Source organism: Bos taurus, chromosome 10, assembly GCF_002263795.3.
Source record: "Bos taurus isolate L1 Dominette 01449 registration number 42190680 breed Hereford chromosome 10, ARS-UCD2.0, whole genome shotgun sequence".
Classification (NCBI taxonomy): Eukaryota; Metazoa; Chordata; class Mammalia; order Artiodactyla; family Bovidae; genus Bos; species Bos taurus.
The window spans coordinates 42781886-42798380 of record NC_037337.1 but is presented as its reverse complement, the minus strand read 5'-3'; the positions used below and the strand labels follow the sequence as shown (position 1 = coordinate 42798380).

Genomic DNA, 16495 nt, shown 5'->3' with positions numbered 1-16495 from the left:
ACTACCCAGAGCTTCTCAAACTTTGCTGTAAAAGGAATAGTGTTTCAAGGAGGAGATTTTTAAATGGGCCAAAGGAGTGAAAATGAAGTGAAAGTTGCTCAGTGATGACCAACTCTTTGTGACTCCATGGACTGTAGCCTGCCAGGCTCCTCTGTCCATGGAATTCTCTAGGTAGGAATACTGGAGTGGGTTGCCATGCCCTTCTCCAGGGCATCTTCCCAACCCAAAGATCAAACCCAGGTCTCCCGCATTGCAGGCATATTCTTTACCATCTGAACTACCAGGGAAGCCCTGGGCCAAAGCAGAGGAAAGTTTTTTCAATACATATGTTAAAGTGGGCTTTTGAACTAGACCTTTAATATGCTTTGTGTGCATCATGACTCCACAAGGAAGGTTTAATATGCTGTGTTTTCCCAGCACATCTGACCATGTTTAAGGGGCTTTCACTGCAGAGAAGTTTTAGAAAATGACCACAGTCACTCGAGTTCAAGGAGATTTGATTTTTAAAAATATTCATAGGATCTTAAAATATGTGTGCAAAAACTTTACGTGAATGCCTGTGTCCTCCCTACCCTCAGTTGTTTTTTTAAAAAAATTAGTAAAAATCAGAATTTCAAAGCAGGTGGGTTACCAGTTACATAGTATGATTGCCATATGGTGGAAGCACTTTAGCAAGTAAACATGTTTAAGGGTAACATTGAACCCCATATTTTTATGTGTATCAGAATACACATGGATTATATTAGCATTTGTTCTGCATTCTTTTAATAGTCACCATTCTTACAATTTAAGTATTTTTAATATTATATCCAGCATGCAAATATTCATTAATTGGTGATGCTGTGACTATTGTGAAAAATCAGCTCCCATATCAGTAAGTTGTGTGGAACTTAAAATGTAAGTTCCAGGTGATAAAATGGTACACAGTCATCCCTCACTGCCTTCAGTGGATTGTTCCAGGAGCCTCTGTGGGTACCAGAATCCAAGGATTTTACAAAATGGTATAGTACAATGAATATATTCGGCCTCCCATATCTGTAGGTTTTGTATCTGCAGAAACTGAGTACGGACTATATTAAAGGTCAGATAACTACCATCAACCTTTGTATAGTAAATTTAGGAAAAAGAATAGATACAAATAAGAGAAATTAAAAGCAGCAATAAAATAAAAAGAAGCTATTTTAGGAACTCATGCTAAGGATGCATTCCCCCAAATTTTACATTTATGTCATAGAATTACATATGTCATTGAATTCTGCCTTGAATAACGCAAGGACATTAGGGACATATCTTAAATATACATTCCTATATAGCGAATGGGAGGTAGATGGTCAGGAGAGGTAATTTTGGAGCATCAACCACTTTGCGGTACGATAGACCTGGGGAGGTGGACTACAGGGAGCTCCAGCTGGCTAGTAGCAACATTGAGGAGGCATAAGTAGGGGTGGGAGAGAGTCTCGGGAGGTAAGAGAGAGAAGGTACAGATGGCAGAAGAAATCTGATTTTTAAAAATTCTGTTTTGTCAACAAAAGGAAAAACAAGCATTGAAGAAATTAGATAATGTGCGAAAGGATCACGAAAACAGATTAGAAGCTCTTCAGCAGGCACAGGTATCATGTTTAGCTTTCTTTCAGATACTTTTTAAAAAATGCGAACCTTAACTGACATTGAAACAAATGTTTTTTTGGCTTATTTCTTAAGGAAATAGACAAACTTAAAGGAGAACTTATAGAAATGAACTTACAAATAGTTGACAGAGCCATTCAGGTTGTTCGAAGTGCTTTAGCCAACCAGATAGATTGGACGGAAATTGGGTTAATTGTGAAAGAAGCCCAGGCTCAAGGAGACCCTGTTGCAAATGCAATCAAAGAATTAAAACTACAAACAAACCATGTAACAATGCTGCTAAGGTAAGTTTGATTCTTAGTTAAGCAGTTAATGTTTATTTTGCTATTTAATTTTTCACTGTATTCATTAAAAATTTATTTGAAAAATTTTCTTTGAAAATACTGGGAAACATTAATTTACATTAAAATAATGCAACTTTTTAAGTACTGTAGACCATTTATAATTTCATTGAGAAAAAAACTGAAAATAAGACAGTGATGTCATTGACGTTAGTGAAATACTATTGAATATTTTTAATAGAAATCCATACTTGTTATCAGAGGAGGAAGATGACGATGTTGATGGTGACATCAGTACTGAGAAAAATGAACCTGAACCACCAAAAGGAAAAAAGAAAAAGCAAAAGAATAAGCAACTGCAGAAGCCTCAGAAAAACAGGCCATTGCTTGTTGATGTTGATCTCAGCTTGTCAGCATATGCCAATGCCAAAAAGTAAGTCACAAATTTAAGTATGAATTAAATTTATTTTTTGGCTGTGTTGTAAGGCATGCGAAACTTCAGTTCCCTGACCATCAGGGATCAAACCTGTGTCCCCTGCAGTGAAAACATGGATTCCTAACCACTGGACTGCCAGGGAATTCCCATAAGTATAAGTTTTAGGTACAATATTATCTGCAGTAAATCTGTTAGGATATTAAGGATAAGTATTATTTTGACTATATATACTTTGGGGAAAAATACTTTTCAGAAAACATTTTAAAAACTTGTGCATTATTTAACTTTTTCATATACAACATACAAAACAAAGTTAACATAATGTGCAAAACTTGTTCTTAATTGTTTGAGAGTCTGTAAAATTATGAATAATGTAAATGGAAAACTCAAGTGTAAAGATTTTATTTAAAATTAAGAGATCTATTTTTCTAGGTATTATGATCACAAGAGATATGCTGCTAAGAAAACGCAGAAGACTGTTGAAGCTGCTGAGAAGGTACTTAATATGTCTTAGAGTAAACGTTCATTGTTTTTCTCTGCCTTATTAATTTAATGGACTTAATTATTTCTTGGCAATCTCAAAAATGACAGAATGATCTCTGTCAAATCCCTTATGACTATACAGTAGAAGTGAGAAATAGATTTAAGGGACTAGATCTGATAGACAGAGTGCCTGATGAACTATGGATGGAGGTTTGTGACATTGTACAGGAGATAGGGAGCAAGACCATCCCCAAGAAAAAGAAATGCAAAAAAGGAAAATGGCTGTCTGAGGAGGACTTACAAATAACTGTAAAAAGAAGAGAGGCAAAAGATACACCCATCTGAATGCAGAGTTCCAAAGAATAGCAAGGAGAGAGAAAAAAGCCTGCCTCAGTGATCAATGCAAAGAAATAGAGGAAAACAATAGAATGGGAAAGACTAGAGATCTCTTCAAGAAAATTAAGAGATACCAAGGGAACATTTCATGCAAAGATGGGCTCAATAAAGGACAGAAATGGTATGGACCTAACAGAAGCAGAAGATATTAAGAAGAGGTGGCAAGAATACACAGAACTATACAAAAAAGATCTTCAGGACCCAGATAATCACGAAGGTGTGATCACTCACACTCACGAAGAGCTGGACATCCTGGAATGTGAAGTCAGGTGGGCCTTAGGAAGCATCACTATGAACAAAGCTAGGGGAGGTGATGGAATTCCAGTTGAGCTATGTCAAATCCTAACAGATGATGCTGTGAAAGTACTGCACTCAATGTGTCAGCAAATCTGGAAAACTCAGCAGTGGCCACAGGACTGGAAAAAGTCAGTTTTCGTTCCAATCCCAATGCCAAAGAATGCTCAAACTACTGCACAATTGCACTCATCTCACATGCTAGTAAAGTAATGCTTAAAATTCTCCAAGCCAGGCTTTAACAGTACGTGAACCGTGAACTTCCAGATGTTCAAGCTGGTTTTAGAAAAGGCAGAGGAACCAGAGATCAAATTGCCAACATCCAATGGATCATTGAAAAAGCAAGAGAGTTCCAGAAAAACATCTATTTCTGCTTTATTGACTATGCCAAAGCTTTTGACTGTGTGGATCACAACAAACTGTGGAAAATTCTGAAAGAGATGGGAATACCAGACCACCTGACCTGCCTCTTGAGAAACCTGTATGCAGGTCAGGAAGCAACAGTTAGAACTGGACATGGAACAACAGAGTGGTTCCAAATAGGAAAAGGAGTACGTCAAGGCTGTATATTGTCACCCTGCTTATTTAACTTATCTACAAAATACATCATGAGAAACGCTGGGTGGAAGAAGCACAAGCTGGAATCAAGATTGCCGGGAGAAATATCAATAACCTCAGATACGCAGATGATAGACACCACCCTTATGGCAGAAAGTGAAGAACTAAAGAGCCTCTTGAAGAATGTGAAAGAGAGTGAAAAAGTTGGCTTAAAGCTCAACATTCAGAAAAACTAAGATCATGGCATCCAGTCCCATCACTTCATGGGAAATAGGTGGGGAAACAGTGGAAACAGTGGCTGACTTTATTTTTCTGGGCTCCAAAATCACTGCAGATGGAGATTGCAGCCATGAAATTAAAAGATGTTTGCTCCTTGGAACGAAAGTTATGGCCAACCTAGACAGCATATTAAAAAGCAGAGACATGACTTTGCCAACAAAGGTCCATCTAGTCAAGGCTATGGTTTTTCCTGTGGTCATGTATGGATGTGAGAGTTGGACTTTGAAGAAAGCTGAGTGCTGAAGAATTGATGCTTTTGAACTGTGGTGCTGGAGAAGACTCTTGAGAGTCCCTTGGACTGCAAGGAGATCCAACCAGTCCATTCTGAAGGAGGTCAGCCCTGGGATTTCTTTGGAAGGAATGATGCTGAAGCTGAAACTCCAGTACTTTGGCCACCTCATGTGAAGAGTTGACTCCTTGGAAAAGACTCTGATGCTGGGAGGGATTGGGGGCAGGAGGAGAAGGGGACGACAGAGGATGAGATGGCTGGATGGCATCACTGACTCGATGGATGTGAGTCTGAGTGAACTCTGGGAGTTGGTGATGGACAGGGAGACCTGGCCTGCTGTGATTCATGTGATTCATGGGGTCGGGAAGAGTCGGACACGACTGAGCGACTGAACTGAACTGAACTGAAAGCCCTTCTGGCCCATCAGGTCCTACACGATCTACTTCCCTTTGATCATATCACCTATTCTGTTACAACGGGGCTTCCCTGGTGGCTCAGTCAGTGAAGACTCCACATGCAGTGCTCGAGACTGGAGTTTGATCCCTGGTTGGAAAGATCCCCTGGAGAAAGAAATGGCAACACACTTCAGTATTCTCACCTGTAGAATCGCACAGACAAAAGAGCCTCGTGGACTGTAGTCCATGGGGTCACAAGAGTTGGACATGATTTGGTAACTACAGCACACAGTTACATACTCTTTCCAACTACAGTGGGATCTTAAGCTGTTCCTACAACAGTGGCCCATACTACTTTCTCAGGGCCTTTGCATTTGCTACTCTTTGTGCCAAGAACGTTCTTCCCTCAGATTTTTCGCGGTTGGATCCCCCTCTTCATTCATATGTCTGCTTAAATAAGCCTTTATCAGAAAGGCCTTTTTGGACCACTCTCAGTAAAAATACAACTGCCCTCAATTTCTCTTTGCTCTTTGTTTTTCTTGTTTAAAAACATACACCCCAACATATGATTATCTATCTTCTCTCTAGAATATGGATTGCATGAACATGGAATCTTTATCTGTTTTACTCATTGCTGTGTCCCAGTCCTTAGAATATTGCCTGGAACCTAGTCACACTAAAATCTGTTAAACGAATGGCCTTCATGACTTAGTTCTATCTTCCTCTCCAAGCTCATTTTTTGACACTTTACCCTGTGATTATACTTGCTGATCAAGCTGCCCTTTTCCTTATCTTTTTATTCTTTGCGTTGGTAATTCCATTAATCCTTCAGGCTTTAGCCTAAGTGCCATTTCCTCAGAAATAGCTTTGACCATAATCAATTATAAATCTAGATTCCCTTGTTATACTCTTGTAGCATCCCTGTAGCATTTACCATGTTTATTTGAATAATTATGTATTTATATATCTCTTCTCCTAGACACCAGTGACTTATTAATTGTTGTGTCTCTGACATCTAGCCCCAAACCTCCTGTATGGTTGCACTGATTATCTGGCAAACAAATGAACTGTTTGACCACCCCCCCCCTGCTTTTTTTGGTCAGTCTTGAGCAGATATTTGTTTAAAATCATTTTAATAGTTTTTTTCATTACTTTCATGTGCATGTTGTGTGTATTAATATATAGATTGTGTCATTTTGTGACATTTAAACTATTTCTTGCCCTATCATTTACTTGCTATTATTTAAATAAAATTTTCAGCAAATTACTTAAAAACTCTTTTCTTATAAATAGGCATTCAAATCAGCAGAAAAGAAAACAAAGCAAACCTTAAAAGAAGTCCAAACAGTTACCTCGATTCAAAAAGCAAGAAAAGTATATTGGTAAGTGTTTGTTTTTAAAATATATTTTGTTTTTATCAAATTTCTTCTACATGCACATTGTTTAGAACATCAAGCAGTTCTACAAAGCTTGTTAAAAACCACTAACCCCGCAAACTTTTGTAGCTAGCCGTCTGAGTTGTGGCATGTGGGCTCCCGAGAGGGCAGGCTCTAATAGTGTGGCATATGGCCTCTCGAGTTGTCGCCCGTGGACTTAGTTGCTCTGTGGCATGTGGGATCTTAGTTCCCTGACCAGGGATTAAAACCATGTCACCTACATTGCAAGGTGGATTCTTTACCGCTGGACCACCAGGGATGTCTCTGCCTGCTCCTATTGCCTCCTCTCCCAAGGAAACTTTTAGTTCTTTTAGCTGATTCTTTTGCTGTGTACTTCCATTTCTCTTAGTAATATATTGCTGCCTAATTTTTCTGCTTTACACTCTATTAATAACTTCCCATTATGGAAAGATGAAGATTTTATTCTTTTCATTTGTGTTCCATTACATACACACACATCACCTAGCTTCTCAATATAGTTACAGCATAATTTTGTCAAGATTGATATTTTGGGTTAAGAGTATTATGGGTATTTAAATTGTAGTCACAGCTGGAGCATACAGTATTCTGCTTTCTTTTCCTTTCCTGCTCAGCATTTTATCTTCCCTGAAGTTAATAATTGTCTTGTTTCATTTACTTTCTTTTTCTTTTGTTCTTATTAGTAATCATGTTCAAATTCTCTTCCAAGTATGTTCAAACAATTGGAATCTTATCAGTATCATCTCCTTGCAGAAGTCTTCACTCGAGCTTTTTGATCTACTTTGTTCTAGATGGTTTCTCTAAGCATTTTAAATTCTCCTTTTATTATTATTCTGCAAGTTCTCTTTAACCTTTCTCTCCTGAATCTCAAACTTCCATTTTCTTTTTTGATGGACTGTGTGGTCTGGAAACTTCATGAAAACGGGTATGTAAGAGGTAAAGTTTTGAGGTCTCTAATGTAGAAAAAAATTATTTTACTCTTAACAGTTTGGACGGGTAAAATTCTGATTTGAAAATGTTTTCCTCAGAGTTTTGAAAAGGCATTTTCCATTGTATTAACTTCCAGATTTGATCTTGAAGTTTGATGTCATTTGACAGTTGAATTTTAATAGGAAACTTGTTTTTGCCTTTCTGTAAGCTTCTGGATCTTTTTTTTTTTTCTCTTAATTTTCCACAATTTCACAAGAATATAGGTTGGTAAGGATGTTTTTATCCTTATGATGGATAATTTGTGAGCCTTTTTTGTTTGGAAACTGAGAAATTTTCTTGAACTGTTTCTTAGAAAATCGCCTGCCCTCTGTTTGTTTTTTGTTTTGTGTTCTTTTTCTTTCTAAAAGTCTTATTTTGTACATATGGGACCCCCTCACCAGTTCTCCAGTTTCACGGCATTTTTTTTTCCATCTCTCTCTTTTTGTTCTGTATTCTGAGATTTTTTTTAACTTTATCTTCAATCCTTCCATTGAATTTTTGATCTTCTATTTCTTCCTATCATGTTTAAATTTTGAGCTATTTTTGGTTATTTCAATGTTACTTAAAAAACTTACTGTTTTTTTAATAGTATATTTCTTTATAACTGAGAATAGTTTTGCTATATTACATTTTATTTAGTATTCTTTTCTTAATAGGTCTGTCTTCTCCAAGTTTCTTTTTTCTATTTTTTGGTTTTGTCTCCAGTGTTCATTTGTGTTAATGTCTGGTGATCCTTGACTGTCTGCTCATGTTTTCTAGTAGAACTGTAAAATGCTGATTGGAAGTTCTTTGTGGTTTGTTGGACTTGTAAAATAATATGTGTGGTCTGTTTTCTGTGCAACTCTTAATTTCTTTTTGCCTCTTCAGCTGGTCTCATTTCCTAGAAAAGCTTCTTTTGCTTATGCTTGTAAAGTGAAGACTTGGCTGTCTCTGTTTTAGGAGCCCCATGGAAATAATAAGCCAGAGAGTCTTAGTATTCAGTATTTCATACATTTACTTAATTGCCCTATTTTTACATATTAATGTATGTAATCTGTGATTTATTTCCCCTAGTCCAGTGATCCTCTTTGTACCCTTTTTATAGATTTAATTTCTGGCATTTCTGTTAGGGGTAGTTACCACCATGTTCAAAGCTGGAAAGATCTAGGGAAGTTGTTACTTCTTAATCAGATTTTTAGCCAGCCTTTCTGTTTTAAACTTCATCTTAGCCTATTTCTAGCAGTACCTTGTGCTTTTTATGGGTCACACAAGTGTAAGTTGATTTGTTTCTTGACTTTTTGCACCATCATCTTAGGATTCAACTTCTTGAGTTAGCTTACTTGTCCGTTTATTTTCCGCCTTTCAAAATTTTTTTGCTTTTTTCTTTTCTCTCTAACATCTCTTGAATATCATTGACCTGTAATTTTCATTTCTCATAATGCTTTTGTTAGCTATTGATACAAGATTATATTATCTCATAAAACAACTGAGAAGTGTTCCTTTGTCAACTGTCCTTGATGGAAGTCATCTGAGATTTTCTTTATGGGAAAGTTTTTCATTACAGATTCAAATTCTTTAGTAAATAATAGGACCACTCTGATTTTCTAGTTTTGGTTAGCAGTGCTTTTCTAAGATGTTGTCTATTTTGTCCAAAGTTTGAAATTTATTCGCAAAAAGTTTATAATATCCAACTTAACTTTCTTTTCTTTTTTTTGGCTGTACCATGTGGCATGTGGGATCTTAGTTCTCTGGCCAGGGATCAAACCTGTGCCCCCTCTAGTGGCAGCGTGGAGTTTTAACCACTAGTTCATTAGGGGAGTCCTTCCACTTAACTTAACATCCCTAGAATCTTTAATTACTTCTCTGTTTTCATTCAAGAATTATTTGTGTCTTCTCTTTTTCTTAATTAATCTGACCAGAGGATTTTTAGTAGTATTAGGATCCTCAAAAAACTAGTTTTTAACTATTGATCTCCATATTGTGTATGTGCTATTTTAATAATTATTTTCATCTTTGTGCTTTTCTTTGGGTTTTTTTTTTTTGCATTTCCCTTTCTGATTTCTGGAAACAGAAGCTTAGTTCATTGATTTTTTTCCCCCCTCCCTCAGCTTCTTTTCTAATAAATTTAAGCAATAAATTTATATCAGCATGGCTTTATCTGCATCTAAAGCATTTTGTTGTTTAATATTTTCATTATCTTTCATGTCAAGATATATTCTCATTTCCAGTGTGATTTCTCCACCCGTGCATTATTTAGAAGTATATGTCTTACTTTCTGAACATATTGAGAGGGGGATTGGTTATATTTTTGTTACTGATTTTTAGCTTAATTTGTATAATAGAGATGATATTCTATATCTCAGATATTTGATGTTCATTGAAACTTTCTTTCTGATCCAGTCTATTTATAGACAGCTTTATTTATAAATGTTTCATGTATAATTGAAAAGAATGTCTTTTTTATTGAGTACATTTCTTTAAATATCAAGTCAGGTTTATTAATCATGTTCAAATTTTTGGCACCTTTGATTCTTTTTAATGATTGTTTTTCTAATTACTGAGAGAGATGTGTTGAATATCATACAATTATGGATTGTCGCTCCTTTTGCATTTTTGTTTCACATATGTTAAGGCTAAATAGTTAGGTGCTACCAATATAGAACTGTTTTTATCTTTTCAGTGAATTGAGCCTTTTATTAATTTTAATGAAATGTCCTTTTAACTTACATCTATTTTATATGCGAGATGTTCAGACTGTTTCAACTGGTTGTGGTTAGTGTTTGCATGGTATTATCTTTTGCCATCATTGTATTTCAACATTTTTATATCCTTATGTTTTAAAGGATATATATATATCGTTTTTTCCCCAGTCTGACAGTCTTTGCATTTTACCTGGAAAAATGACTGTGTGTGTGTTAGTCACTCAGTCATGTCCAACTCTTTGTGACCACATGGACTGTAGCCCACCAGGCTCTTCTGTCCATGAATTCTACAGGCAAGAATACTGGAGTGGATTGCCATTCCTTTCTCCAGGGGATCTTCCCAACCTGGGGCTCGAACCCAGGTCTTTCTCATTGAAGGCAGATTCTCGACCATCTGAGCCACCAGGGAAGCTCCAAGAGAATTGACTGTGTTTATATTTAATACAGTTTCTGATATATTTTGGTTTAAATCTACTGTCTTACTGTTTGCTTTCTATGTGTCCCATTCTATGTTCTTTTTTGTCTTCCTTGTTGCTTTCTTTTGATTAGTTGACTTTTTTTTTGGCCTGTTAGTTATGCATTCCTTTGTTAGGATGATTACAAAATACATCCTTAATTTACCTTTCTCATTCTTTTTGTCCTTATTGGGTATATGTCCTTTTACAAACCTTTTTATCATCAATAGGGAAGTGGTTAAATCCATAGTACATCCATTCAGCAATGAGGAAAATATATTTTTAAGTAAAAAGAGAAAAAAAGATGCAGAACAGTGTGTTGTGTCTAAAAAAAGAAAAGGATATAGTCTTAAATTTTGAACCATGTATATGTATTACTTAATAAAAAATCATTTTAGAAAATAAGAGTAGAATCCTTCTGCTGTTATATTTGATATAAGAGAGTTTCGTTTAATGCCTGTGCTCAACCTGTCATTTTTTTTAAAAATATTTATTTATTTGGCTATGCCAAGTCCCTTAGTTGCAGCATAAGGGGTCTAGTTCCTTGACCAGGGATCAAACCCAGTCCCCCTGCATTGGGAGTACAGAGTCTTAGCCACTGGACCACCAGGGAAGTCTCCAATCTATCATATTTAGCCAGAAATTTTAAAATTGTAGGTTAAATCATAAAAAGATTATCTTTTAGTCATATGTAGCATAGAAATATTTATGTTCATCTAATTTTCTAAATATCATACAAATATACACTCTTCACTTTAAAACAAACAAACAAACCTTGTTTTATATTGGGCTGTGTAGCCAGTTGACAGTGTTGTGGGAGTTTCAGGTGAATAGCGAAAGGGCGCAGCCATACATATGCATGTATCCGTTCTCCCCCAATCCCGCATCCCATCCAGGCTGGCATGTAACATTGAGCTGAGTTCCATGTGCTACACAGTAGGTCTTTGTTGGTTATCCATTTTAAATATAACAGTTATACTCTTTTTATCAGTGGTAGTATGTATTAACCACGAAAACCCAAGTTAATTTGCTTCTTCAGAAAAGTAATTTTATACTTCTGATGACAATTTTTGCTTTTACGTATTTTAAGTGGGAGAATGTCATATATGTAAACATTAAGTTGATTAATTGAGGACAAAGAATGTCATATATGTAAACATTGAGTTGATTGAGGACAGAATGGGAAAACAATTTTTCTTTCTTACCTGCAGTCCCAAAGAATATCCAGTGCCCCACTGAAAGAGAGCTAAACCTAGGGACCAGGTGACATTTTATGTTTTTTGTAATTCGTTATAACAACTTCAATCTAAGACTGTCTATATGGGAAGGAGATAAAGAGAGAACATTTTTTAAACATAATATTAAATTGCTTTCTACTAAGACTGTCTTAAGAATATCCTAAGGCAATTTATTACAAGTTTTCAGTAAAATTCAGCTTGATATCTTAAAAGAAATTAAGCTATCAAGTTGTCTTAACCTACATGTAGGAGAGCCTTCTGGTTCATTTTGTTGATTAAAAGGATCTGAATTCAGGCAACTATGAAGGGGAAAAAATGTTAACTTTTTTCTTTAAAATTTGGTAGGTTTGAGAAATTCCTCTGGTTCATTAGCTCAGAGAACTATCTGATTATTGGTGGACGAGATCAGCAACAGAATGAAATAATTGTGAAAAGATACTTGACACCAGGTAAGTAAGATTAAAATTCTAAAGAATTTTCTCTTAAGTAATTGGATTGGTTATCTCAATAGTAGGTGTAGATTTTCATCTTGTACTCCTTTGTTTGACAGATTTAATTGGTAGAGTTTCATGTTTTATGGTTGAATATGTGCTTTGATACTTAATTCTCATTTTAAGTGAATATTCCTAAAGGATTAATGCTGAGCTAATCTGTAGTATTAGATTTCTGATTTTCTGCTACATTAAAAAAATAGCTTTTAATTCTCCAAAGTGGCTGGACATCAAATTTTTTAAAGCTTAATTTTTAAATCCTGAAGTTTGTAAACATTTTACGCATTTAGAAACAGGGCTTCACCCCTGTGTTGTAAGGCCTCTCATTTGTTTTTGTTTGCTGATAACCATCACTTCACTGTGGCTGAACCCTCAGTATGGGTATCAGAAATCAATAATCAATATCAGAGCTAATCTTATGTCCTTTGAGGATCCAGAGGCAGGAAAGCAAACAGAGTTCAGGTTACATGGTGCCCAGGGCTTGCTCTCTGTCTTCTCTAACTTTTTTCAGTGTGAGCTGAGCCTTTCATGGAACTGTATGGGCTTTGCTCTTCTTTGAGTTTCAAATCTCAGATGAACTATCCATGGCAAACAGGGGCTGCTCATTTTTCCTGTTAGAAACCAGGCACTTTACTTTTCCCTAGTTGACCATCATCCATGCATTCATCTATTTCCTCATTTATTCATTTGTCATCACACATTTCAGAATAAAACCAGAAGTCCTTATTGTGGCTTACAAGGTTCCTGGCTTCTTCTCTAGTCTCATTTCTTACTTATCTTCAGTCTGGCTTCATGATTGTTTGTCACATTTGTCAACCATCTGTGGTCCTCAGGACCTTTGTTTGCATTTGCTAGGATGACTCATTCATCACCAGGTGTCTCTCACCAATCAGCAGGCTAGCCTGGGCTCGCTTATATGGTAACTCAGCAAATTTCTGAGAGGAAAAGAGGAAGCATACAAGGCCTGTCTAGGCCTAGACTGGGAACTGGCATTTGGTCATGTCTGCCACATTCTCTTCGTCAAGGGGTAGACCCATATTTGAGTGACAGGGAAGTGGACTCCACCTCTTGATGCAGCTTCAGGCTCATAGAGCAGAGAGGTGTGGATAGAGAGAGAGAGAAGAACTATGACTTTTATGTGCCTTATTAGCATGGCTTTCCTCTGAGGAGGCCTATGAGAAGTCCTCCCACGGTGGGAGACGGTCTTTTCTTTATTTACTTTCTTATACTTTTTAGGTTTTGAACCCTTTAAACAATAAATAAACAATTTCAACTTAAACAGAAATAAGACTTACAGTAGTATTTATTTGCTTTAAAGGGGACATTTATGTCCATGCTGACCTTCATGGAGCAACTAGCTGTGTAATTAAGAATCCAACAGGTAATGTAATTCATTCTGTTATTCAGAACTTTAATTCTTTTGTTTAAACTACTTTTAATATAAGAGAAAAAACACTAATAGAGATAATGGACACTTTATAATGATGTTTCAGTCCATCAATAAGATATAGAGTAGAAATAAAACAGAAAGACTGTAGAGAAAATCAATAAAACCAAAGTTCTTTGAAAGGATCAATAAAATTTGATAAACCTTTAACTATACTAAAAAAATAAGATTCAAATTCCTAAAATCTATAGGACTTTTAAAGAAGACTGAACATCAATCCTTCATAAACTCTTCCAAAAGACAGAAGAGGCAGGAACTTTCTAACTCATTCTATGGGACTAGTATTACCCTAATAAAACCAGACAAAGACATCACAGCGAAGGAAACCACTGACCAATATCATTTATGAACAGAGACACAAAAATCCTCAACAGACTATTAGGAAATTGAATCTAGCAGTATATTATAAGGATTATACATATGATAAAGTGGGATTTATTCCCAGGAATGCAAGGTTAATTTAACATATGAAAATTAATCAGTGTAATACAGTACATTAGTAGAATAGAGGACAAAAACCACATGATGATCTCAACTAATGCAAAAAAGCCTTAAAGCCTTTGGTGGTAATCTAGCACTCATTTGTGATAAAAATACTCAACAAACTAAGAATAGATGGACATGTCCTCAAGTTGGTAAATAACATCTATAAAAAATCCACAGCTAAAAATCATGCTTAATTGGGAAAGACTGAGAGCTTTTCCCCCAAGATCAGGAGTAAGATGAGCACATCTGTTCTTGCCACGCTTCTACTCAACATCGTATGGAGGCTCTGAGTAGGCCATTAGGCAGTGAAAAGTTTAAAATATCCAAATTGGTAAGGAATAGATAAAAGTGTCTGTTTGCAAATGGCATAATCTTATATATTTAAAACCTTAAGGAATCCACCAAAAGTTATTAGTTAACAAGTTCAGCAGTATCTAGGATATAAGGTCAATATATAAAATGTCAGTTATGTTTTTATATACTAGTAATGAGCAATATTAAGAGGAAATTAATAAAACATCCACTTACAATAGCATTGAAGAAGAATAAAATATTTAGTAACAAACTTACCAAAAAGTAAGACATATACACCTAACTACAAAACATCATTGAAAGAAATTAAAGAAGATCTAAATAAATGGGAAGATTTCCAATGTTTATAAATTGGAAGTCTTAATATTGTTCTGATGGCAGTATTTCCCACACTAATCAACAAATGTGGTGCCGTCTCTCTCACCACTGCCTGTTTGTGCAGAGATAGACGAAATTCATCCTAAAATTCATGTGGAAATGCAGAGAAACCAGATTAGCCAAATCATTCTTGAAAATGGAGAACAAAATTGGAGTCCTCACAATTCCTCAAAACCTCCTACAAAACAGCTATCAGTGTGGTATCAAGACAGTGTGGTATTGGTGTGAGAATGAACTGATAGATTAATAAAGAGAATGGAGATTCCTTGTTTATAGTCAGTTGATTTTTAGCAAGGGTGCCAAGGCCATTCAGTAAGGATAGAATAATCTTTTCAGCAAATAGGGCTGGGGCAATGTGCCAAAGAATGAAGTTAGAAATAGGAACTTCCTACCACTTATAAAAATGAACTCAAATACATCATAGACCTAAATTTAAGAGCTAAAACTCTAAGACTGTTAGAAGAAAATGAGGTGTAAAGCTTCATAATATTGGCTCTGTAAGTCATTGGCTTTGGTGTCATTTTAGATATGACACCAAAAGCATAAGCACCCAAAGAAAAAAACGTAAATTAGAGTTATGCAAAAACAAACTTTAATTCAAAGGACTGTATCAAGAAAATTAAAAGACACTCCACAGAAATGGGAGAAAATATTTGCAAATCATTTATCTGATAAAGGACCAATATCCAAAAAACTCTAGAACTGTTTTGACTCAACAGTAGAAAGGCAATTTTAAAATGAACAGTTTTTAAAATGTCAAATAGATGTTTCTCTAAAGATATACAAGTAGCCCACAAGCACATGATAAGATGCTCAGCATCATTCATCCATTAAGGAAATGAAAATCAAAACCACGGTGAAATGCCACTTAACACCCACAAGAATAGTTGAAAAACACAGTGGAAATTCCTAGCGGTCCAGTTATTAGAACTCCAAGCTGTCGTGCTGAGGGCTTGGGTTCAGTCACTGGTTAGGGAAGAAAATTCCACAAGCCACATAGGGTGGGGAAAAATCCAAATAAAAAAGCCAAAAACAGTAATGAGTTGGTGAGGTTGTGGAGAGACTGGACTCTTTATACACTGCTGGTGGGAATGGACAGTGATCTAGCTGCAATAGGAAATAGTTTGATAGTTTCTGAAAAAGTTAAACATAAAATTTACCATGTGACCCACTCCTAGATATATACCCAAGATAATTAAAAATGTGTCCAAACTTGTTTGTAAATATTTATGATAGCCAAGAAATGGAAATACCCTGTATCTCTGTTGTTATTGTTGTTTAGTCACTAAGTTGTGTCCCATTCATTGTGACCCCATAGCCCACCAGGCTCCTCTGTCCATGGGACTTCCCAAGCAAGAATATTGGAGTGGGTTGCCATTTCCTTCTTCAGGAGATTTTCCCAATACAGGGATCAAACCTGAGTCTCCTGCATTGGCAAGTGGATTCTTGACCACTGAGCAACCAGGGAATCCCCAACCTGTATCTCTGTCAATTGATTAATAGATACAATGTGGTATATCCATAAAATACAATATTAGTCTTGAAATGAAGTATTGACAAATGCTCTAACATGAACGAATCTTGAAAACAAGTGAAAGAAGCCAGGTATATATGATTCCATTTATATGAAATTCCAAAATAGGAAA

General features: G+C 35.9%; 1 protein-coding gene across 4 annotated transcripts in view; it reads left to right on the top strand.

Moving 5' to 3' along the window:
- Positions 1-16495, top strand: part of NEMF (nuclear export mediator factor) — a 57595-nt gene that overhangs the window by 22374 nt on the left and 18726 nt on the right. For all 4 annotated transcript variants that reach the window (XR_009496068.1, XM_010809280.4, XM_005211722.5 and 1 more), the window contains exons 12-18: positions 1533-1610; positions 1702-1910; positions 2149-2340; positions 2776-2839; positions 6271-6359; positions 12081-12184; positions 13545-13607. Coding sequence is in view for 3 of the 4 variants with exons in the window: in XM_010809280.4 (XP_010807582.2) it covers positions 1533-1610; positions 1702-1910; positions 2149-2340; positions 2776-2839; positions 6271-6359; positions 12081-12184; positions 13545-13607 (799 nt within the window). In the remaining variant the exon portion in view is untranslated. The remainder of the gene's footprint in view (positions 1-1532; positions 1611-1701; positions 1911-2148; positions 2341-2775; positions 2840-6270; positions 6360-12080; positions 12185-13544; positions 13608-16495) is intronic.